The following is a 24,345-nucleotide window of genomic DNA, read 5'->3' as shown; positions in this document are numbered from 1 at the left end:
GAAGAGCAGGGACTGAAGAGGAGGAAAGGCTGAGTAGGAGGAAGGGATGAGGAGGAGGAGGAAGGCTGAGGAGGAGGAGGAAGGGCTGAGGAGGAGGAAGGCTGAGGAGGAGGAGGAAGGCTGAGGAGGTGGCTCAGTAGGTAAAGCACCTGCAAGCATCATGACCCGAGTTTGAACTCCCAGCTCCCATGTAAAGCTGGGTCCCCTGTTAAGTTTCTGTAATCTCGTTACTCCTACAGTGAGGCAGAAGATGGAGACCAAAAAAAAAAAAAGCAAAAAAAAAAAAAAATGACCCTCAACAAATGAACGTAACATTACCATGCCTGAGTGCAGCTTGGCTCCTCTGAAACTTGTAAGAGGCGAGGCAGTAACTCTGGTATTGACATGCCCATGGTCATGGCGGCTTATTCCCATGAGCAAATGACAGATGCAGCCCAAATTCGGGGAGGGAGAGGGCCCAGGGTATACAGTGCAGGCCTGCAAAGCTCAGACCCCCAAACCACGTAAGAGCCCCGCCCCGTGGTCCTGGTGATCCATGTCAAGCGGAAAGCAGAGACAAGAGAAGCCCCAAAGGCTGTCTGGCCCGTTGGACATAGTAGCACACAAGAATCCTGCCTCAAGTAAGACAGAGAACAAGGACTCACACCTAGGATTGCATTCTGACCTCCAGACATGGGCCATGAGATGCACGTACCCACATCCAATCACAAACACACGCACAAACATGTATTTATACACACATGCTACACATACATGCACACACAAAGATTTTTAACAGGAAAAAAACAAGAATTCTTCAAATATCTACCTGCAGATTAGTGAATAAAATATAGCATGCAAATATGATGGAATATTACTCAGCTTTAAAAAGATACACTACCACACAGATGAGCCTTAGGACAGCAGGCTAAGTGGAACATGCCAGGTGCAAGGACACACGCTGCCTGACGCTGGAACAGCTGAGGTCACACGGAGTGCAGAACGGTTCCAGCACTGCCTAATGGGGACAGAGTGAGCTGAGGGGAGGCTCTGCAAATTCATGAGGTAACGGTTGTACAGCAAAGCCGATGAGCCTGACACCACGGAATTTATGTTTAACGGCGATTAAATTGGTAAGTTTCGCTGCACATTTAGCTTACTGCAATGAGAAATCAATAGGCCTCATCCATCAGACAGATGTGCAAGAGAAAGTACACCCGGGCCGTGAGCATGCTGAGCTCAGCCAGGGGAGGTGTGGCATGCTACAACACTGGCACACGGGCCACACTCACTGCCTGGGCATGGCACAAATTAGCATCAAAACCCAAAGCTCTGTTCACAGCCACAGTCTTAATCTCAGCGATAATAAACTGGGCTTCAGCAATCACAATAAGACACTAAGGCACAAACAAACCAACCAACAGGAAAGAAAGATGCCCGGACTTTCGAGCCTCCATGTGCTGGCCAGGCTTGTGTTAACTCACCTACAGACTGGAGTTAACTAAAAGGAGGGAGCCTCAGCTGAGGAGCGCCTCCGGAAGACCTAGCTGTGGAAATTTCCCTAATGAGTGATTGATGGGCAGGACCCCGTCCACTGTGGTGGAGCCATCCCTGGGCTGTGGTTCTATAAGAAAGCAGGCATGGGAGCAAGCCAGTGAGCAGCACCCTCCATGGCCTCTGCATCAGCTCCTGCCTCCAGCTTCCTGCCCTGCTCGAGTTCCTGTCCTGGCTTCCTTCAGTGGTGAAACAGTTCCAGAAAACTTGACCAAGACTCTCAATTTTGAAAAGCTTGTGCTGGAATGGAAAGATGACGTGATATTAGAGACCAGAAAATCCACCCACTCATGGCATTAAATAATTAAAGAACAATCCCATGGTCACTCAACAGATGCCAACGCAGCAGCAAGCACAACAGATATGAGTGTGTAATATAAAGTTCTGGGAGGCCAGAAAAACAAATGGTGAAACGTCCTCGCAGCAACGTGATCCTCCGACAGCCTGAGGCGGCCCCCAGCCTTGGAAGAAAAGGACACGTTCCCCCCTGTGTCCACCTGACACCCAACAGCCTCATTAGTGCAGTGAGACAGTTAGCCGTGCCAAGAGCTGTGACCACTGGCATGACCGCCGCCAGGACACATGGATGTCATGGGGACCCTTCTAGAGGGTCCCAAAGAAGCAAACTAGCACACGGTTTCAGCAAGACTCACACAGTGTGTCAGCACAGGTCAACAGCCTTCCCGAAAGCAGGGGTCCAAACCCGAGGCCACAGCAGCGCACGCACAGGGCAGGTTTGGGGAGAGTGTGCCTTCCACAAACAGCCATCCTGCCCCCCGCAGCAGCGATTAAGAAGTAAGGGTCAACTTTCAGAGGCACCTCAGGGTCACTGGAGGCCCCCCATCAAGAGGACAGAGCTCACACCTTGGGTGGAAAACTGCCGACTGCTCACGTGCAAGCGAACCCGGTCCATTTCACACTGAGCAAGAAGACCAGGTCTCAAGCAAGGTGAAAAGCGAGGACATAAAGCTGTCTTCCAATGTCCACATGTGCGCTGTGGTGTGCATGAACCTGCACACACAGAGGAGAGAGGGGAGTGTGTGTGAGTGTGTCAATATGTAAAAGTCATCAGTTAAATTCTGGAAAAGAATCAAAAGAGGAACAAACGTTTGCTTCTCAGGAAACAGCGTGTCGTAAGACCCCGGAACCTACAATCACTAGTGTGAGGTGGTAGCACAGAATCGGCCATCCACGAACACTTGGACAATGGTCTGTATTTTATGGAGTGACAGCTTTAGCTGCAGCCTATCCAACAATGGACAGGGTAGGGCCTGTCACCTGGAGTGTGTCAGTCCCTGCTCGGCTCGGCTCTGTATCTGCTCTGAAGAACGTTCACACAGATGTGTGAGGGGCTTGAACTGGAAGCCTCATTGAGGCAAGGAAAGAAAATGAGAAGCTAAATCCAACAATGGGAGCAGTCTGTCAGCACAGGGGTGAGCTGGCACACCACTGCACACGGACCACACATGAACACACACCCACACACACACCCACACACAGACACACACGAATTCCACATGGACCATGTATGAATACACGTTGATGCCACACAGACCACGCACGAACACACACCCATTCCACACATGGTGACCATACACCCACTCCACATACACACACACACCATGCATGAACACACACCCACTCCACACACACACACCATGCATGAACACACACCCATTCCACACACACACCATGCATGAACACACATCCATTCCACACACACACACACAATGCATGAACACACATCCATTCCATACACACATCACACATGAACACACATCCATTCCACACACACACCATGCATGAACACACATCCATTCCACACACACCATGCATGAACACACACACACTCCACACACACCATGCATCTCAGCATCCCCAAAGAATTATCTTTCCAGTTTATCACTAAGAAGAAAGAGAAGGGGGAGGATTGGGAGGGAAAGAAGGAGAGAGCTACAGCTGGGATATAAGTGAATGTATAAAATTATTTAAAAATAAAAAATATTTAAAAAAAAAAAGAGAAGTTCAGATTGTGACAGGTTTCTTAAGCCATGCACAATGCCTGCATCTTGGGAGGACGGTGGACAGGGCACGTGTTTTAAGGTTGGACATTCAATACTGATTCAGCCTCCATTCAGCATTTCTTTAAAGGTCGATGGTAAATGTTCTTGTGGAATGTATACAATTTACCCTTGTTCATTCAAATGCTCATTCGTCTACCTCACTATCTGGTTTCAATTCCGACATTGTATCGTGAGTTTATTTTAAGCATCACCTGTCTCAAGTTTATGTAAACATGCCACCATTTGTTCTCTGTATTTTCAATAAAACAGCCAGCCAGAGCTGAACAATGGAGAGAATAGGGTGGGACATCCTGTTCAGGAGGGGAGGAGAGAGAAGGGAGTGGGAGGAGTAGAAGAGCAGAGAGATCTGCAGGAGAGAACTTGGAACCAGGAGGAGAGATGAACCAGACCTAAAATATGACTAAAAGCAAATATAATGTTGAAATCTGAATGGGAGGAAGCTATGCAGGCTTGGAGGTTTAGGATGGAGTAATCATTGCCCAGCATTGTGCTCTAGGTTAATTAAATACATCCTAGTCTCTATGTGGTGATTTGGGTATACAGCTGGTTTTGGAATAACTACTGTTCAACTAAAAGATAAATCAATATTAAATTTTAATCTTCAACAACAAATGGCGCCCAATGTGGGACAGAATTTACAGTAATCCAGCCAGAACTTACAGAGAAAGTAAAACTACAGAGCAGTTTTAGTTCTGTTCCTTAAAAACAAAGCAAAGGCAGTTTCTAAACTAGGAGACAGACCCCTTGCAGAGCAGCAAGTCCTCCTGAAGGCTGCAGAAACCCAAAAATTGATACCTACAACCCCCGAGAGGCAGTGTCTTTAGGTAGAGAAAAAAGGTGGCTCTTTGACAAGCTTCTCAAAGCCAGACTTTGTTGGCCAAGGCAAAAAGTGAAATCCCTTTGAGAAGAGGTTCTTGCCAGTCTGAGGAGCAAACATTTGGACCCAATAACTTCCCAGAGTGAGGAAGAGGTCAGGATCCGGTGAGGGAGGCAGAAAAAAACCTCTCCCTGAAAGCAGGAGCCAGAGACAGACAGAGAAGCCTCAAGCATTTGAACTGCTAAGGTCTGAAAGGGAAGCTGGGTCTAAGAAAGTAAAGTCCTTAGGGAAAGGTTTTGAGATTTAAAAAAATAATTTTCTATGTTGAAAATGGAGGAAAACACAATGACACAGTGCTCTGGGTACCATTTGAGTTTGTTTCTCTTCCCATAATTTTTTCACTGTTAATTTCAGTTTTGTATCCTCTTTAGGAAAGAACAGGATAAGACAGACTTGGAGAAAGAAGAAACTGAGAAAATAGATGCTAAATTAAAGGCCATAGAACAGAGGTCGGGGGAATCTTTGAATCAAAATAGCATTTGTAGCAATCCAATCTGGTACTTAAAATAACACCAAAAGAGGTGGTTCCAGATGAGAAAAGTCCACAGAGGCTTGAAGATACTGCAAAATGGCAGTCTTCAGCTGTAGGCCAACTTGGTCAGACTGGATATTGTATGTATATTCTTAAGGTTCAGGTACTAGATGAAGGTAGATGCTAAAGTAGAAATGCAGATCTTATTTAGTGTTGTCTTGGGATAAGGTCCTACAGTAGCTGGTGTGCTCCATTTTATAGAGTTTAGAGAACTGAAATACATGCACCATGCCATAGATTCATACTCAGAATTCTAGTGGGCTTTTGCCTTAAATTCTGGAGAGCATGATCCTAAGGTTACACATTTGTTATAGATAGTGAATGTTTTGGAGATGCCCTTGCAAATTGGGGCTGATGGTGCTTCAGCATGTATATCCATTGGAATTCAACAATATTTTAGACATTATAACATGAAACTGAAAGGGTTAGACTAACTTTGTAACCAAATGTCTTTTAAAGCCTATAGTTTTGCTGACCGGCAGGGGTGACCCCATTGTGCAATGGTTAAATTAAACCTCTTGCTTTTGCAATGAGTCTTGGTCTGGGAGAGTTTCTGGGAAGGGCGCGATCTTGAACTCCTGAGCTGTGAGACCCCAGGTCTTACAAAACCTGTTACAGATATAACTTACAATCTTACAGGTAAAACAGTTATGAAAATATCTAACAGTAATTTTTAAAAAGATGGTCATAAAACAGAAGGGAAATATAATATTTCCCCAAAATAGAATAAATAATGATTTATCAATTTAAAAATGCTTAAATGAGATAAGTAGCACGCTTGCTAAGACACATTAGAACTTCGAAAGGACTGCTGAATTAGGGCAGCATAGAAAGGTCCTAATTCCAAAATGGAGAACAGGGAATGTGTTATGATGGGGAAGAGGTTTTACATATGTTCATACAGGAGAAGAGAAATTATGGGTTCCATCAAAACTACTAAAAGCCAGAAGATCTTGGCCACACACAAGAAGAGAGAAATCAAGAAGACTAAACAGAACAGGTAACATGAAGTGCCGATCCCTTCACATGGGAACCACTCTGAAACTGACTGAGACATAAAAAAATGTCTCCAGTCAGAACTTCAACAATACATGGCCAATAAACCCTTGGCTACAATAATCTCAAAATTTATTATGCCATTCTTTTAATTGGCACAGATAAATTGGTTAACTGTTTGGCTTCATCCTGCACATCTCATACAGTTATAATTTTAGGACTGTACAATGCTTGTGAGAAATTATATGTTTGCAGAACAAAAGGACTGGACACCAGAGACCCCGGATCAAAACTGACAGAATTCATCCTTCCAGCATGCTGAGACATTGACACATCTGTTCCAGCATCTTGCATGTTCCAGCACTCTGCTTGTTCCTGCCTCAACTGCTTCAATCGCTGTTTCTCATCAAAGCTTGTTCCCAAGAAAGCTTTGAAAAAAGCTACTAATCTCAATTGGTCCAGCATTTTAGACTGTCACAGGACTTCTATTAAGCCTGAAATTTCTCAACATTCAAAGACTGGACCACAAATGTTAACGGCTGCTTGATTACCCATTTTCCCCAATTTCCTTTGGGCCCCTAACAGAATTTCTGCATGTCCAAAATGTCAGCTAGAAAAAATTCATGAGAATGACATCCAGTTTCCATTAAGGGGGATTGTGCAGGTTTTTGGTTGCTTTCTGTGGTTATGAATGTTTATTGTCATTGGGAGATGGTTATAAATTATTAATGGTCTGATTCAGAGAGAAAACAAGGTTAGACTCAGGGATTTCTCTCTTTCCTTTTTCTTTTCTCTATCTTTCTTAGATAAAGAGAAAAGGGGTTGAAAAGAAAGGGGAATACAGAGATATCTTATAGGAATAATAAGACAAAAGGTAGATTATTGAATCTACTCAACTTAAGTTTTTATTTGTTATACTCAAATAAGGTTATTTTTAACTCTGGTATAGGATTTTGCATATTGATGCAAAAATAAGTCTATTTTTAATACATTGGTAAATTTTAGTATATTGATACAAATTCAAGATTACTTTCATTACCTTTAAATGGCTATCACAATCTGTTTAGGGTATTAGATAATGCAAGTTAATTGCTAACTAATCAACTCATAGTCTAATTTATTGCAGGAGCTTAACAGATAGATATGATTTTGTATATAGGTCAGTTACATAAAGTAGGTAAATCTTCAAAACCTTCAGAGACCTACAGTATATGACATTTTAAAATGTCATTATTTTAAAGAATCTTTGACAATGAGATAGGTCATCTCCTGGCAGCACCCCGCCTACCTCAAAGAAGATGATGAGCATTGAAGAACCTCCATATGGAGATGGCTTCAAATGTGGCAAACAAGCCAACTAGGCAAAAAGAAAATGCCCTCGTTTCACAACAGACAAAATTCTGCCAAAAATGGGCACACTTAAATACAGACAAGTCGACTGCTGAACTTTGCCAAGACATGGCAAGTGCAAGTCCTAAATAGCTCCTGCTTCACATAAGTCTGTCAAATATTCTGAGCCAGAAGGCTGAAGATGATGCTCCAACATTATAGAGTTATGGGTGACTGTTCAGGCAGCAAATTGTCTCTGTCAATTTTTTTTTTGGGGGGGGAGCGGCTAACATGTACTTCCTATTTACTCCAATTAATCTTATTCCTTCTCAAGTCTCTGGTGGGGTTGAAGACCAAAAAGTTACAGTTCCATAATTAAGCTTAAGTTATTTAGAATTTAAGAAAATATTTTCATATAGGTAATACCAATAAGGATAAAAGTTAATTTAGGTATAAAACTCTAAACTTGTCAAGATAGGATAATCAAATACTTTCTCCTAAGTTTCCAAATGCACATGAACTGGAAATTGCACATGTAAATCTTGCCTAATAGTTTTCATAACTTTTATAATTATTAAAAGGAGCCTTTTATTGGGCTTAAAGGGGGAAATGTTGGTATAATGTTCTTGTGGTATGTATACAATTTACCCTTGTTCATTCAAATGCTGATTTCTCTACCCCACTATCTGGTTTCAATCCAGGCATTGCATTATGATGTTTATGCTAAGCATCACCTGTCTCAAGTTTGTGTAAACATGCCACCATTTGTTCTCTGTAATTGTCAATAAAACAACCAGCCAATGCTGAGCAATGGAGAGAATGGTGTGGGACATCCTGGTCTGGAGGGGAGGAGAAGGAAATGAGCGGGAGGAGAGGAAGAGCAGAGATGGGCAGGAAAGGACTGGGAACCATGAGAAGGGATGAACCTGACCTAAGATATGACTAAAAAGCAAGTATAATGTGGGACATCTGAATAGAAGGAAACCATGCGGGCTTGGAGGTATAGTATGGAGTAACTATTGCCCAGCATTGTGTTCTAGGTTAAATAATCCTAGTCTCTCTGTGGTGATTTGGGTACACAGCTGGGTTTGGAATAACTGCTGATTAACTGAAATATAAACCAATATTAAATGTTAATAATCGACAACAAAAGGTCATGAATCATAAGCTAGAGAACCCTGCACTGGGCCCACCTTGAGCAGTCACGTGAGGAGGACGCCTGGTGACCATCATGGCTGAGTCACAAATGCTCACAGCTGTGGCACCCCCTCTCCAGGCAACACCAGAGTCCCCTTGGACCCGAGCTCGCCTAGGATGTGGCGGACTGGCCTCAGCAGTACCCTGTCCAACCAACAACAGCCTGGGGAGAGAAACCTTGATATTCAAAATTGTACAGTGAGGTGAGGTAACACATTCTGAAATGCTCCATCAAGGGACGTCATGAAAATCTCCTCTAAGAGTCACCAGTCAGACATCTGTGCCCCTTCACAAAACCTGTGTAACAGATAATCAATGTTTGAAAACAGTTCCGAGTTTTAGATAAAGAAGCAGGTACAAAAAGCCAACCCGGTGCCGTGGGGCACAGAATACGAGGCATCCACCTAGCTGAGGTATCAAACATTAGTCCTCACAGAGAAGCGCATTTCTACACAGGACAGGAAGTGGCCCAGAAGGTGCACACTCCCCAGAAGTTGGGAGCAAGCCATATTGCTAAGCAGGGAGTGTGCTAGAGACCCGGGCAGTGAGCGTGGTGTCCTCTTCTTCCACACCCACACACTGAGGTCCTGTGTTAGTTAGGGTTTCTACTGCCCTACTGAAACACTGTGACCAAAAGCAATCTGGGGAGGAAAGGGTTTATTCAGCTTATACTTCCACATTGCTTTTCACCAGGGAGGAAGTCAGGACAGGAACTCAAGCAGGGCAGGGAACTGAGGCAGGGCAGGAGCTGAGGCAGAGGCCACGGAGGGTGCTGCTCACTGGCTTGCTCAGCCTGCTTTCTTACAGAACCCAGGACCACCAGCCCAGGGGTGGCACACACTCAGTGGGTGGGACCTTTCCCAACAATCACTAATTAAGAAAATGCCCTACAGGCCTGTGTACAACCCAGTCTTGAGGTATTTTCTTAACTGATGTTCCCTCTTCCAGGTACTTTGGCTTGTATCAAGTTGACATAAAACTATCCAGCAAGCTGGGCACGGCGACACACGCCTGTAGTCCCAGCACTCAGGGAGGTAGAGGCAGGCAGATCTCTGTGAGTTGCAGGCCAGCCTGATCTACAAAGTGAGTCCAGCACAGTCGAGGCTACTGAGAGGAAACCCTGTCTTGAAAAACCAAAACAACAACAAGAAAACAAAAACTATCCAGCAAATTTCTCCATCCCAGATAAAGTACATCACAGACACTGTAAACAAAGAAGGTGACAGGCACGATGTAATCTGAGAACATCAAAAACATTTGCATCAACACCTGTGGATAACAAAAACAAAACAATGTATACAAAGAGACAAGGACAGAAATGGCTTTTCCCAACACAAAGGTAGAAGACACAAGACAAGTATCTTCAACAATTTCCAGAGAAATTGCTTTGTAACGGAAAACCCCACATCAAATGTCAACTGTGTGAGGGTAAAAGAAGACAGGTTTTAAGATGTAAAGGGTCTCTAAAATGCATTTCCCATGAGCCTTTTCTAAGGAAGATACTGAAGGAACCACTCCAGCAAATCACACAGCAGGGTGTGGCAGAGGGGTGACGCAGGCCCTGTAAGACCTGAGGTCTCACAGCTCAGGAGTTCAAGATCGCGCCCTTCCCAGAAACTCCCCCAGACCAAGACTCGTTGCAAAAGCAAGAGGTTTATTAACCATTGCACAATGAGGTCACCCCTGCCGGTCAGCAAAGAGTGGCACCGGGAGACAAAGGCCTTTAGGTTTTTAAAAGAAAAATTGCAAGAAATTTGAAGTTGCAGTTTTGGCAATTTAGGATTGGATGAGGAAGCTATAAAGTAAGATAATTGGTTAGTCTAAGGTGCTCAAGCTTGGCCAGTCCTGCCAAGTGTGGATGCAGCTGCAATTTAAGGTGGGGGTGGTTAGCTCATCCTTGAAGATTAGGGGCTGTGAACTTTTGGCTGGAGGTCAAAAGCTACTCAGAAGAAGTCTGGGTTCGTTGCTAAGAAACACTATCTCAAAGACAAGGGTCTGGTCCTTCTTTTTGCTGAGTGAAGGTCATTGCTTGCTTGCCCTTTTTTTTTTTTTTTTTTTGTCCTCACAGATAGGGTCACATTTTTCCATCTCTGGAAAGGTACTAAGAGGCATTAGCTTAACCTGCACCTAAAACTCAAAACTACAGGCTTTAGAAGACAGACAGGTCACAAAGTTAGTCTGACCCTTTCAGCCCAAGGCAATAGGAATGGACTGTAGCAAGGAGGCAAAGGGAAGCAGCTCTGAAGGCAGTGACCCCCGCGGAGAGAGGAGGTGAGGGCTTCAGGAAGTCAGCTGATAGACCCCTGACTGTGGGGAGTTCTGTCTGAGGGATTCTGCCCTCCTGGAGAGTCTGGAAAGTAACAGTGATGGGAATGCAGTCAGAGCAGCGAACAGAGCGCAGGCTGAGGGGGCAAACAGTGTTTCACTCCGGGCTGTGAGAAACACTTCCATGGCAACAGTGTAACACTGGGTTCCAGCAGAGGGGAGTCTCACACAGAGACATCACACTTGTAAGTCAAAAGTGAGGAGCAAGTTAGTACATACTTGAGAAAGCTGGGGGAAATGTCGGGAGAAACCAAGAATTAAGAATTCAGTGAGGGAATGGATGTGGGGTGGGTGTGGCGCCTGTGGTAACACACCCTGCACGCCTTTGTGGAGGAGCCGGAGGCCACCGTGGTAGTCCCCGAGTCTACCACCCAGCCGTATGATGGCCACTTAGTCTTCCAAGTTTACCCTGCACAGTGCACGTCGCCACAAAGCCCCGACACCTCCGTCCTGTTCTGTGTGACGGAGCGTCTCTGAGACCACCTCACCTGGTCTTTCTGATCAGTCACCCACCCACAATTGTGTGCCCTCCCTACCCCAGCCCTGAGCTCCGAGGGTCAGCTTCTTGTCACTCCAGTGAGCCAGCCTGAGTTTAGATCCCTGAAGCACATCTCTGAGCCCTGTCTACCCCGCGGCCTGTCTACCCCGCCTATGAAGCCATGACAGGAAGACGCTCAAGCCTGTTGTCAAGCCAGTCTGCCAGACCGGTGAGCTCCGGGCTCAAGAGAAACCCTTCTCAAAACTAGGGAGGAGAGTGATTGACGAAGATCCCCAACACTCACCTCCAGGAGCCACACACACACCCCATGACACACACATATCACAGACACATCATCCACACACACAGACATACACACACTGTACGACTTGTTCAAGAATGGAGGGCTGGAGTGTCACCTAGTCAATACACCGGCAGCCGAGACATTCAGAGCAGATGGGCGCGGGCTCCCTTGGAGCAGGAGGATTTATCCAGGAATGTGCAAATGCTGGGTCTGAAATTCAGGATGCTCCAAGGAGATCACGTCTGACTGCATGCAACTTCCACAGAGGAAAGACAGGCCTGTGCCGTCCCCTCGTCTGTGAGCCAGAGGTATAAGGGACCTGAAGGGCTGCTGCAGCTATTCAGTAACGAACCCACAGTGTTCACAAACCAAAGTGGGAGCTACAACAGCCCCACGCTGGTTCCGTCCTCAGAACAACACCCTGGCATCCCATCGCTAACACAAACAGACGTGAGGCCAGCCAGGCAGCGCCTCTGGAGGGCATATTCACCGTGCTCGGCTCCCTCTGCCTAGACCACAACACAGGTGAGGAGTGGGACCCACAGGTGTGATGCTCCCGTGACATCCCCTCAGGTGAGCAGGGACTTCCACACTGGCCTGTGACTGCTTTTCTGCGCTCCTGTGCTTACAGGCAATTCACTGACTTGTCTGGCTTATTCTTCATCTTCACCTAACAAGAGCACATTTTCTTATAATGGCATCACACCAACACGGTCATCACACCAACACCATCACACCATCACCATGTCAACACCACCATCATGCCAACACTGCCATCACACCAACACCATGACTACATCAACACCACCATCATGCCAACACCATCACACCAATGCCACCATCACACCAACACCGCCATCACGACAACACTGTCATCACACCAACACTGTCATCACACCAGCACTGTCCCTTTCAAGAGCACAGCCAGCTTGCTGGAGGCCCTGTACCTTTTATACATGATCTTTTCTGTCACCCCCGTGAGATGCAGTCAAGGGTCGCTGAACCATTGCTACCTGAGCAGGGCCCACAGCAGAGGAAGCAGGCCTCAACCTCAAGTGTGCCCCTCCTTTTGCACGGGTAGCTGCAGGCACGGCTGCCAGCCCGGCTCATCTCAAACAAGGCCAGCAGCTGCTCAGCGTGCTTTTTAAAGCAGAGTTTATTTCAAGGTCTTTGGAGGGAAGTGAGACGCTTCAGAAAATTTTCATTTTGGAAGCCCTGTACTCTGTGCCTCCTCGGAGCTTTAAATGAGCACTCATACATGCGTCCACACACAGGCACAGCACACACACATAAACACACACCATAAACATACATTGCACTTAGCATGAGCATGTTCTGGAGAAAAGCAAAGGGCTCAACAGCAGGAATCTTAGCAGTTCCACCCCGCTGCTTCCAGGGGATAATGGGAATTTGTGGGGAGTCAGAGAGACCCGGCCTTCGGGAGAAAGCCCAGAGAGGGTATTTCACAAGTTTCTCTTTTCCCCAAGTTCATCTGTGGAGAGCCAGGCGAAAAGCTCTCCTCGGTGGGTCTGTGCCCTCAGCCGGGACAGCTGTGCCAGGAGAGCAGCAGATCAGAGCGGGGACCTGCCCAGAGCAGAGCTGGTGGGAGAAGGGGCTGAAGCCACCAGTCAGCCTTCCAGGGGAAACTAGACACCCTGCCAAAGCTGCCCTCGGGGAAGCCTCGGCAAAGGGGAGCCAAGGGCTGAGCCCGGCTCAAGCCCATCTGAGCTGAAGGGAGTCGCTTTCAGAGCTCTGACTCTCAGACCGGAGAGGGTGGGAGCCAGGCTTCAGATTCCCACCAAGAAGGAAAGGTATAGACCAGTTCACACAGCCTGTTCCCAGCTTCGTTAAAGAGGCTGTGGCGAGGAGACCATGGAGGGGCACCAACCGGCCACACCCTCCAAGGAACACACTGGCTGTAAGGACAGGCCTGGTCCAGCCATTGGAGCTGGCCCAGCATGTTGGTCTGACCTATGGCATTAATATATTAATTAACTTAACACCTCGTTTGGTTAAGGACCTTGCATTTCCAGAAGTTTCAGGATGGCACTCAGGTCCTTCACACGGGGACCTTTCAGTCTCTCCAGTCACCTTTCTCCCAAGCTGTCATGTCAGCTCTGGATTCCAACACGGCACCCAGGTTCAAGCTGTGTGGGACAAGGCCAGGCTTCTCCCTCTGACCCTTCAATGCCACTTCTCATTCGTCGGGGTTCCACCCAAACCCAGCTCTTTGGGGACCATTCCCACGAGCTTAGCTCACAACTCCCTCCCTCATGAACATCAATGTTCCAGAAGCCTCCTTCTGGCTAAAGTCCTCAGCTGGCTGGCATATGGCATTCCTTTCAACGACACCAAAGGCCACAGGGAGAGGAGTTGGGGCTCACCCTTAGTCTCCCTTACCTCATCTTTGAATGGCATTGCCCTAGCAAGCTCTCCCCTCTGTGAAAAAGCCTCTTCTTGGCTCCTGCAAAGCTACCCCTAAATTTCTACACCTCTTTCTGGTTCCCTTCTTCAACCAACTCTTAAGTATTGGGGTGTTCTAGACTCCGTGTGGACGTATCTGTCTTCATCACACCTTTCCTTCCCTCGTCTCCCTTTCCCCTCCTTTTCCCACCCCCTTCCCCTCTCCCTCCCGTCCCTTCCCTCCCTCCCTTGCCCTTCCTCAGCCTCTCTCTCAGTCTCAAACATTATCATACATCCAAAATTCCATCCATGTGCTCTCCAATCCTTATTTCTAGACTGGACCCTTCTTCTGAGCCAAACCTGCCAAGGTTATGTCAGTCAGTGCCTTCTTACATTGTGAAAACACGTTCGTTTTCATATGGAACCCTTCGTCACAGACACAGATAAGCTCTAGTCCACAGTCTCGGGTCTCAAACCTAAAGCATCTGCCACCACGGTGAGAAGCCAAGAAAGATGTTGGCTACTAGACATGACGAGAAGGCTAGGAAGGCACGTCCATTTCCCACAGAAGCTGACAGCTGCCCTGACACATGAAGACAGAGAACACAGAGCTGGCCCGAGGGATCCTGTGGCGCCAGGCTGAGGGTTTTCACTGCTTGGCCATGTGTCCTCACGCAAGACACCGATCAAGAATGAAGGGCCAGGCTTGCCATGCCTACGCAGGCTCTGATGCCCATAGGCTTATGTCCAATGAGCACTGCAAACCAGCGGCTGCTACAAAGGACTCGGCTCCTCGTGGGCAGATTCCTTCTGCATTCCCTCAGCCAGGCCCTCGGGCCGTGACCTCTGACCATGAAGAAAGACTTTCTGGTTGAAGGAGCTGAGCCGCCGAGCGGCCACTGTGTGTGTTTTGTCGCTTGCTGAGCCAGGATCCACAGAACCAGGTCACCGCAGTGTGAATGGCACTTGGACCTCGAGAGCCAGCTATGTGCTTGTGTTTCAAGCCACCACCGTGCTGATGGCATCAGCTGTTCACAGCCTGTCATCTGCCAAGTGCAAGGAGCCGCTCTGCTTGTTTGTTCAAAGTCAGACTAGAAACCACAGCGGAGCAGGTGAGCGGAACCAAAGCCCCGTCTGCCTTCCTTCTGACGCACCAGAACATCGGCGCCCTCCAGCAGCATTAGACTGACCTGTATGTTTCCTGAGTCTTCAAGCAGGATTCCTCTGCCCCATAAAGGACTGTGTCCTCTTACTCAGACACTCCTGGGAAGAACAGGATGGAGGGGCACAGGGAGGAGGACTATATAAATCGTGCAATAAAGTGGAAATCAGGACTGAGCGGAGTGGGTTAGCCCTTTGGGATACGGCTTCATCGTTGCACAGGAATAACTGACGTGCATCCTGGAAGGTCATCCTTCCAAGGAGAGATCAGAGCCCAGCTAGCAGAAAGCAACCACTTCACAGAAGCTTCTGGACTGCCACCACTAACTAAGAGACTTCAAGGCTGAACACAAATTCTGGATCCCTGGAGGGGATGGTGTCAGACTGGCTGCCTCAGCAACTCCTCTACTTCAACCAGTAAGGCAGCTTGGTGAAAATGCCTTTGCCAGCTTCCCAGAGTCAGGGCCAAGAGGCCCCCTCTTGGGAGCCAGCAGGTGTCAGCAGGCGGCATCTCCCCTCCTTTTCATGATGTTCTTTCATCTATGCACATTACTGAGTGTTAAGGCAGCGTTTTGCTATCACTGGACCCACTGGCATCTGCACTGCTCTAAAACACTGTCCCAGCACAATGCTCAACAGCTCTCCTCCCGCCCAGCTTCTTCCAGCAGGCAACCACCACACAACCGCAGAAGCCCCTCCTCCTCTGCTCTCCTCACTGAAGTCAGAAAACATCTCCTCCACCCCACAAAGCACTGTGCCAAATACTGTGATAATTGCCATTATATGTTGTTTGTCCGACCTCCCTGAACTCAAAGATCAGGGAGGGAATCAGGGACTAAGCATCCAAAAGCATTTCATTAAGCGATAGCAGCTGGGATAGGAGTGGACATGTGAATTATCCAGAGGGGCCTGCCTGGGCAAGAAAAACCAGCATAGGGCTCACAAACAAGCCGTCTACCAAAACAGTGTGAAGGATGGGCTACGGTGGGCACAGAGGGCACCTCAGGAGCTTAGGCGCCTGTGTGACGCAGGTGTGGCTTAGGGGGCCAGGCTAGCGGGGGCCAGGGCTAGCGGGACGAGTTTCAAGACACTGCTGGGCAAAGCCTCCCAGTTTGTCCTAAACTTTGAGAAGATGGGAAACCACGGTTGAGTTTCCTTTCTAAAGGTTTTTTTCAGGTATGGGTGTTCTGCACACATGCAGATGTAGATAAACATAGAACGCCTCTGTAGAGCAGAAGAGGGTACTGGATCCCCTCTGGGACTCAGGGTACAGACAGACCACTGTGAGCCGCCACGCCATGCCGGGAACAGAACCCAGGTCCTCAGCAAGTGCTCTGCGCCACTGAGCCATCTCCCTAACCACTGGGCTTTCAAGGGAGCAGTGTGGCTGGGTTCTTACTAAGAAACAGTACTGGGCACTAGGAGGTGGTGGGCTGAGGGGTGAAACAGGAGCGGCTGATCAGATGCTGCTGGGTGGCCAGCCACGGACTGAGGGCAGCGTGGGTCCCAGGGTCCCAGGGCTACAGGTGACACCCCAAGGTCAAGTCAGGAGGCAGGAGAAGCAGTGCATGTGGGGGAAGGGAAAGCTCGTGAGCTTGGCTTTGAGCAACTGGAGAAACTATGGTGCCGTTAAATGGAGCACACACCTGAAGCGAGGGAGCACAGGCTCACAGAGGGAGTCAGCAGAGAGCAAGCAGGAGGATGCATGGCACAGAGCACCATTAATGGAGAAGTCTGGGCTGGAGGGGTGGCTCAGCGGTTAGGGGCACACACTGCCCTTCTAGAGGACTGTGTGACATTCCTGGCTCCCATGTGGCCGCTCACACCCACCAGTAACTCCAGTCCCAGAGGACCCGATGCCTTTGTCTTGCACTGAATGCACTGTAGCACGCAGACATACACACAGGCAGACAACACATACATATAAAGCTAAATTAAAATTAAATTATCACAGTCAAATAGGCTATTTTTAATTTTTTTTTGTAAAAAGAGATTATGTTCTAGAACTGCACTATTCAAGATGATGGCCTAGACCACATTTAAGCTACCTAGATTGCCATTTCTGAATAAAATAGGGAGTTATAGCGATGGCTCAGCTGTCAAAAGCCGTAACTGCTCTTCCAGGGGACCTGGGTACATCCCAGCACCCGCACAGCAGCGCACAACCATCTGTAACTGAGTCCACGGGGATCCAACACCCTTCGCTAGGGTCGGTGAGCATCAGCCGTGCGCATGGTACAGAAACATACATGCAAGGCCCGCTAGCCTTACCTCAACTTGCCCCCAAGCTAGAGTCCTCCGAGAGGAGAGCTCAACCGAGAAAATGCCTCCGGGAGATCCAGCTGTCAGGAGGCCGGGATAAGGCAGCAAAGAAGCAACTCCACAAAGCTGTCCTCTGACCTCCATACACTTGCCACCAAGAATTGTCAATAAATGATTGCTTTCATGTTCAGCTGTCTGCATTTGGAATGTTAAAGGAGAACAGAGTCTCTGCTAAACCGTAAGAGGCAGTGAGGGCCGCTGAGCAGGCCGGAAAGAAGAGCCAAGAGTGAGCCATTCCGGAAGCGCTAACTACACAGACAAGCCCAGGCTGCCCGCACCCTGGGCCGGGCAGCAGGACCTCTCAGCAGCATGAACACTGTGGTGACTGACACAGGCTTTCAATCTGACAACACAATTTCCTCAAGACAAAGCTCTCAGCTCGGCTTGTGGAAGTTTCTAGACTGGGTTAGCTGAGGGGACCATCCCGCCCATGAGGGGCACCGTCCAGCAGCCTGCAGCCCCGGACTGAGTGGAGTGGAGAGACAGCATGCAGACAGCAGGGCGATGCGGCCAGCTGCCCTGTGCTCCTTCGGCCCTGTCTTATCCTCCGTGACGGATCTCTTCTGCCCCAACAAAGAGTTAATACAAGCTCCATCCAGTCTTCCAGACAAACTACAGCTGGTGTTTGAGTGAAGTTTCATAACCCGCAGTAACAAATATGTGAATTGAATCGGTTTGTAACATATGAAAGAATTATCTCACGAAATACACATGAAGTTGCTGGGTCCCTGGTGCCTGGACTGCGGGTGTCATGTCTAAGGTGGTGAGCACACAAGGCCTTTGGGGTCACGACCCTACAGTGTGGCGAGTCCTGTGTTCAAGAGCTCCTGCTGAGCCAGTTTTCTCCGTGGTTTATATCCGGCTCAGCTTAGTGGTAGGTCACAGCGAAGAGCCCGGTTACGCCCTCATAGTCCAGAGCATCCGCCCGTGACTCGGAGCCCTGCCCTGCCTCATCTCTGCCCACGGTAGAGCCTTCCTGGGGGATCAGGGGCGCACAGAGCCGAGGCTGAGGGAGCGAGCCCTCTGCACCTCTCGGGCTTCGGGGAGGAACACTCCGCCTTGGGAAGGCGTCCTCAGGACGTGGCCCTGCACGGCCTTCTGCGTGATGCTGACACCACTCTCAGAAGCTCCCACAGACCTCACAGGTGGTCCTTGCCTTCTGAATGCCGGGCACCACTACCGAAGGAAATCTTTCTTTTTTATTTTGGTTTTATGTATCTGTGTGTAGGCTTCTCTGGGCGTATGAGAGCAGCACTCTCAGAAGCCAGAGGGCGGCTGCAGATCCCCTGCGGGCCCGAGTGGTTGCGAACATCCATGTGGGGCTGGGAACAAGCCCAGGTCCTCCTAAGAGCACCAAGCTCGAGGCGGCGGAGCCGTCTCTCCCACTGTCTTTGAGTGCGCAGCCCGAGCACGCTGACGTCTTCGGGCTCGCCGTGCGCTCCGTGTCAGTGCTCACTGAGATAGCCGCCCTCTGTGCTGGGGCTACCTTAACTGGAACAAGCCTCAGCACAGTCGCTCTGCCTCAGTGATTTTTAAACATGTTTGCTCTAGCCTCACGCACTCGGTAGAGTTCGTCCACATTCATCACTTTCCCCAGTGGAGTCTCTTTTGTGTTTTATCGCCGGCTATGAGAGCAGACGTTGACACATTTGCTTCTGGGTCATTCTTCTCGGGTTGGCAGAGCACTGTTCATATCCAGAAACACTGATTTCCTGGGAGATTCCATGTCAGCTGACTCGCTCACAAGGCAAAAATATATGTGTTGTGCTGAAAACATCTGTGAGGGGAAGGGTCCAATTAATGGCCAAGTCACAGCTCTAGATACGGTGTGGTTTTGCCCCTTAACTGCCTTTTCGCCAGTGCCAGACAGCTTCCATCACAAGCTGAAGGCCAGCCAGCATCAGGACTGGCAGGGGCCTCAGGGGTGGGCAGCTCGGCTCCAGGGTAGTAAGAGTGAGCAGCGTGCAGCGTGAGCCACCAACAGCAGACGCCTCTGACGGCTTTGCTCGGGGGAGCTTGTCGAGTTAGGATGTCCACAGCAATACGATTTACACCGAGATGGTTAGTAACAGAGCAATTAAACGCGTCACCGCGTGTCCGCACCGGAGCTCTGCAGAGGCCTCCTGGCTGAGAGGGGCAGTGGAAGTGCCACCATAGCCCCTATGCGAATGGCCGTGTGAGTGTGTGCGCACAGAAAGAAAGTAATTAGAAGAAGGAGTCTTGGTGTGAAGGTTGTTGTTCATTCACTCTTGTCTGGATTCTGTTTTCTGTAATGGACACCTAGGCTTTTATAGTCACTGTATTCACTCCTGTATCCAGCCAGCCAACACTCATTTAGACAACGCTGGTTCGCAAGCCTCCCCGCCTGCCCCTCATGCTTCTTACACACGCATGGACACTGTCTGGCAAGAACTCTCACGCTGGAGTGAATGTGGTGTCCGCCAGCCCTCCCACGCCCGTCCCCTCTGCTCGCTGTCCCTGCCACACGGGCAGCGAGGGACCTGCTCACCAGGGTCTCCCGGACGAGGGGCTTCTCCAGCAGCCTCCGGGCTCCGCTCTCCACGGTCACTCCCAGCCAGTTGAGCGCTGCCCAGCTCCAGAGGTCCTCATGGCTGCCATGCCAGTAGCTCACAAATGCGAACGTCATGGCAGTGGAAAGCAGCGTCCCCAGGAGGCCACGCTGGGACCCTCCCAGGGGAATGTACACGTACCTGGAGAAAGAGGAGGCTGTGAGAGCTACGGCAGTGTGTCTCCCTGCTCTCAGGCCTGACGCCCTCCGACCCCAATGTTACTGTTTAAGGTACAAAGATCCCGCTTTCAGGAAAGTGTAGGCACCCCTGAATTCTCCACCTCAGTCATGGCTGGCGAACCCCCACACTTCCACAGGGTGTGGCCTTAGTTAGACAAACATGCACACCAAGGAGCCCTTACCAGAGGCCAGAGGGGCAGCAGTGACCTAGAGAAGCCATGGACGTGCCCGGCCCTGGGGCCCGCCACAGCTGCTAGCATTATAAGGATACTGGCTGTCACGGCCACACACAGTTCAAAACCAGACCACGAGGTCTACCTGTAAATGCAGGTGCTGAAAGCAGGCCCTCACATGGTGGGTGCACAGGAAGGGAAACGGCCTGGCCCAGAGGGAGAGGAGCCCTGGAGTCAAGAGTGCAGGCCTCAGCACATGCTGGCCTGTGAGCCTCTCCACCTGAGCCTCTAACGCCTGGGGCTCTGAGGGTCTGGAAGCCCAGGGGCGGCCCTCATCCCTCCTCTGTGGGCTTTCAAGAGCCCACAGGCCTTGGTTCACGGGGTCAGTTCCCCTTTGTCCCACTTTTCTGCAGGACGGGACAAGTGGCCTTCATCCGAGTACAGTGTCTTCCAGACGCTTTACACGGGTCTTTTTACTTGATTCTTTCCAATGCTGTGTGGTCTGCACCTGCCATCCCAGAACGCGACTACCTGCTTACTGTGGAAGAAGTGTGACGTAAAAGCATTTTTAACAAACTTCTGGGCAGAAGCCAAAAATCAATAACATTAATCAGATCAAAAAACAAATGACAACAACTATGTGCGTATTTTACTTGAAATAATTTAAACAATGCATAAAATTAAGCATATTACTGAGACACCAAGGGGTGATTCAACAGACACTACGTTGTGCAGTGTCATTGGCGCCTTAAACTTTTTCCCCCCAAATTCTGGGGCTAGACTTCAGACCTGTGCACCTGCTGGGGAAGCGTCCACCACGTCCCCAGGCTCTCCGCAACGTCTGTTCTTCGCTGGGAAAGCTTTCAGGACCATTTGCCCAGGCCTCTCTCAACAGCCGTGTTACTGTCCTGAGCAGTCACTGTCCCAAAAAGAATCCTTGCTCAGTACCTGCGGCTGCTCCCAGCACTTCCCTCCCCGCCCCCACCCGGACCCCCCCAGTTCAGGGTGTGTGTGTGTGTTTGTGTGAGTGTGTGTGTGTGTTTGTGTGAGTGTGTGTGTGTGTTTGTGTGAGTGTGTGTGTGTGCTGGGCTTCACTTCACCTTCCCAGGGCTCTGCTTTCTTGGTTCCTGGTACTGTCTTTTCCCTCTTGCCCTCTCTCCTCTCTTGTCTTTCTTTCTCTCTCTCCTCGCTTCTCCTCTTTTTCCTCCTCTCCCTCTTCTCTCTCCCTCCTCTCTCTTTCCTCCTGTCTTCCTCTCATCCCTCCTTTCTCTCCTCTGTCTCCTCTCTCTTCTCCCTCCTGTCTTCCTCCATCTCCTCTCCCTCCTCTCTCTCTTCTCCCTCCTGTCTTCCTCTCTCTCCTCTCCCTCCTCTCTCTCTTCTCCCTCCTGTCTTCCTCTCCCTCCTCCCATGGCTGGTCTGATCTGCTGGCCATGTTGCCCCTGGCCTTGCTCTCCCTTGTATCTACAATAAACCCTTTTCCTGCCCTTAGAGCAGTTGGCCTCGTCATTCACTGGCCCCTGCGAACCACGACGCCTGGACTTCTGGCCCTGGCTAACTGGAGTGGGACCACGGCTGAGGCCGAGTTCTAGGGCTCCCACAGGGACTCTACCACTCAACGCATGCAAATCCTCCTCCACAAAGCCTGTGTCTCTAGCAGCTCCTCTAAGTGCCCCCCCCCCCAGTCCTGGCTCTCACACTTGTCTGCCCGGCAGCACCCAGCCATACAAGTGTCCACTAGGTCAGTTCAGAGCGGGCCCCTCCCTGCCTCACTCGGTCACTCCTCACATCCTTGTTCCCGTCCCTGCCCCAGCCTCCTCAGCTGCTGGGCCGAGACTGGGTGGTGGCTCAGCGTGCAAAGCCCCCGCAAGGACCAGAGTTCAATTTCCAGGACACACTCTCTCCACCAAAGCGTAGTTCCAGGGACACGTGTGCCTCCAGGGAGGCAGCAGGCTGGCTCACACGCTGCCAGCACCCGAGAAAGGACGCCGTAGCCGTCCCCTGGGCTCCACATGTGTACACACAGGTACACGTACCGGTACGTGTGTGCGCCTATGCGTGGACATGTGCGCGAGGAACCCCATTAGGGCTGTTAGCTGGAGTCCCCCGACGTCCCAGCGCCTCTCTAGTGGCTTCACACTCACTGGACTGACTTGCTCAGCGGCGTCTTCCTCCACACCATGCTCACGACTGGGTCCGGCTTCACCCCAGCCCTTCCTCCCCATCCCCACAGTCCCAGCACTGGCACCCGTCAGCATCTTCCCAAGATGTCTCCTGCTCTCGCACGCCTCTCGAACACCTCTCGCACACCTTTCTCGTGTAGGTAGGTCCTAAGTCACTTGGCTAATCCCGTTTCGTGGGTGAGAAAACTGAGAAGAAACTGCGAGGGAGACACAGCCCGCACCAGCGCCACCAGAGCCAGCGTTTTCCTGGCACCCAAGCCTCGTGCTGGCACCCCCGTCTCTCTCCAAGTCAGAAAGAACACCGAGGTCATGCGACATTGGAGTCACCTCAGAAACGGTGGGAAAAAGTCCACTCAGCAACCAAATCAGCAATCATGCCCACAGCTCAGGTGTCTATACTGGGCATGTCCCGACGGGCTGAGGAGGCTGAGCGTGAGCACGAGGACTCAGTCCCTGCAGTGAAGACAAAACCAAAGCTGGGCCACGAGGCTCCCTGGAAAGTGTCTGCACTAACAGGCAGGCACCTGGAAAGGGACCACGTCTCACAACAACAGGAAGGTGCTGGCACCAAGAAACAGCATCCGAGCCACCCTCTGCTTGTACACACACGTATATACACACACACCTATACACACACATGCCTACACACACAGATAACCCTGGACACACATGTGCACACACAGATAACCCTGGACACACATGTGCACACACAGATAACCCTGGACACATACGTGCACACACACACACACAGCTGTCCACACAGCACATATCCTCTGCCCTCAGTACTCCCTGACCCCTCAGGGCATCCAGAGCACCGGAAGACACAGACCCAGGATCTGTGGTGACACGGGCATTCCCGGCTGTGACGCAGCAGCAGGGACCATGAAGCTTCAGGCCACGGTGCCAGGTGCATAGGGAGGGCGACTGGAGCATGGGAGGTGGACCGGTTAGGTGAGGCGCGAGGAGAGAGGGCCCTGGTCTGAGCATGCCTACAGGGCGCAGGCCTTGCTTGGAGCTCTGCCGCCCCCTAGAGGCGTGCTGGTGAACAGCGTGCACCATGCAGCAGGGATGGATTTGGCTGGACTCGTGGCCTGATTGTGGTACCCGGGCCACCACGATGTCACTGTGACATGGTAAGCTTGGAAAGGATGGCCATTTCCCAAAGCACTAAGAACTACTGTGGCTAACGGAAACATCACAGTACCCACACGCCTGTATGCGTATTAAAACTGTGCAGACACTAAAGAAAAAATGTGCTTCACGTGTCAGAAAACCAGTGCAGAATAGAAGCCTCCGCTAGGAAGACACTGACCCAACTCCGAGAGAAACAGTGTGCAAGCCTGGGGTGTCTCAGCACCCCTTCCTCACACGCAGCTACCTTAAACCATGAGCTCTTCCTTTGCTTTTGAAAACGGGAGCTGACCAGAACACTCTCTGACAAGTCCTTACATCCCGGGAACTAAGACACTGAAGGCCTCCAAAAACACAGGGCTGCTTTGTCCCCACGCAGGAGGCAGGACTTCCACTCTTCGTCTCTGGAGGAAGCAGGAACAGGGGATGGCTCCTTAGTATGTCCTACAGCTGGTTCTGTGGTTGCTAACAACAGCAATGGGTGGTCACTGTCGGCCTGGAGCCTGCTCCTGCCCGGCCTGGCTGGGTGGTCACTGTCTTCCTGTGGGGACACCAAGAGCATCGGCCTGGA

General features: G+C 50.1%; 1 protein-coding gene across 1 annotated transcript in view; it reads right to left on the bottom strand.

The window, feature by feature from the left end:
* The window catches only part of Hhat (hedgehog acyltransferase), a 199,362-nt gene that overhangs the window by 40,505 nt on the left and 134,512 nt on the right, over positions 1–24,345 (bottom strand). The window contains exon 10 of the mRNA XM_055609242.1: positions 20,051–20,252. Within this exon, the coding sequence (XP_055465217.1) occupies positions 20,051–20,252 (202 nt within the window). The remainder of the gene's footprint in view (positions 1–20,050; positions 20,253–24,345) is intronic.

The sequence above is a fragment of the Psammomys obesus genome, unplaced genomic scaffold (genome assembly GCF_907164565.1).
Source record: "Psammomys obesus unplaced genomic scaffold, mPsaObe1.curated_primary_1811, whole genome shotgun sequence".
Taxonomy (NCBI): Eukaryota; Metazoa; Chordata; class Mammalia; order Rodentia; family Muridae; genus Psammomys; species Psammomys obesus.
Note: the sequence above shows the minus strand (reverse complement) of the source record. Positions and strands in the feature narration are given on the sequence as shown.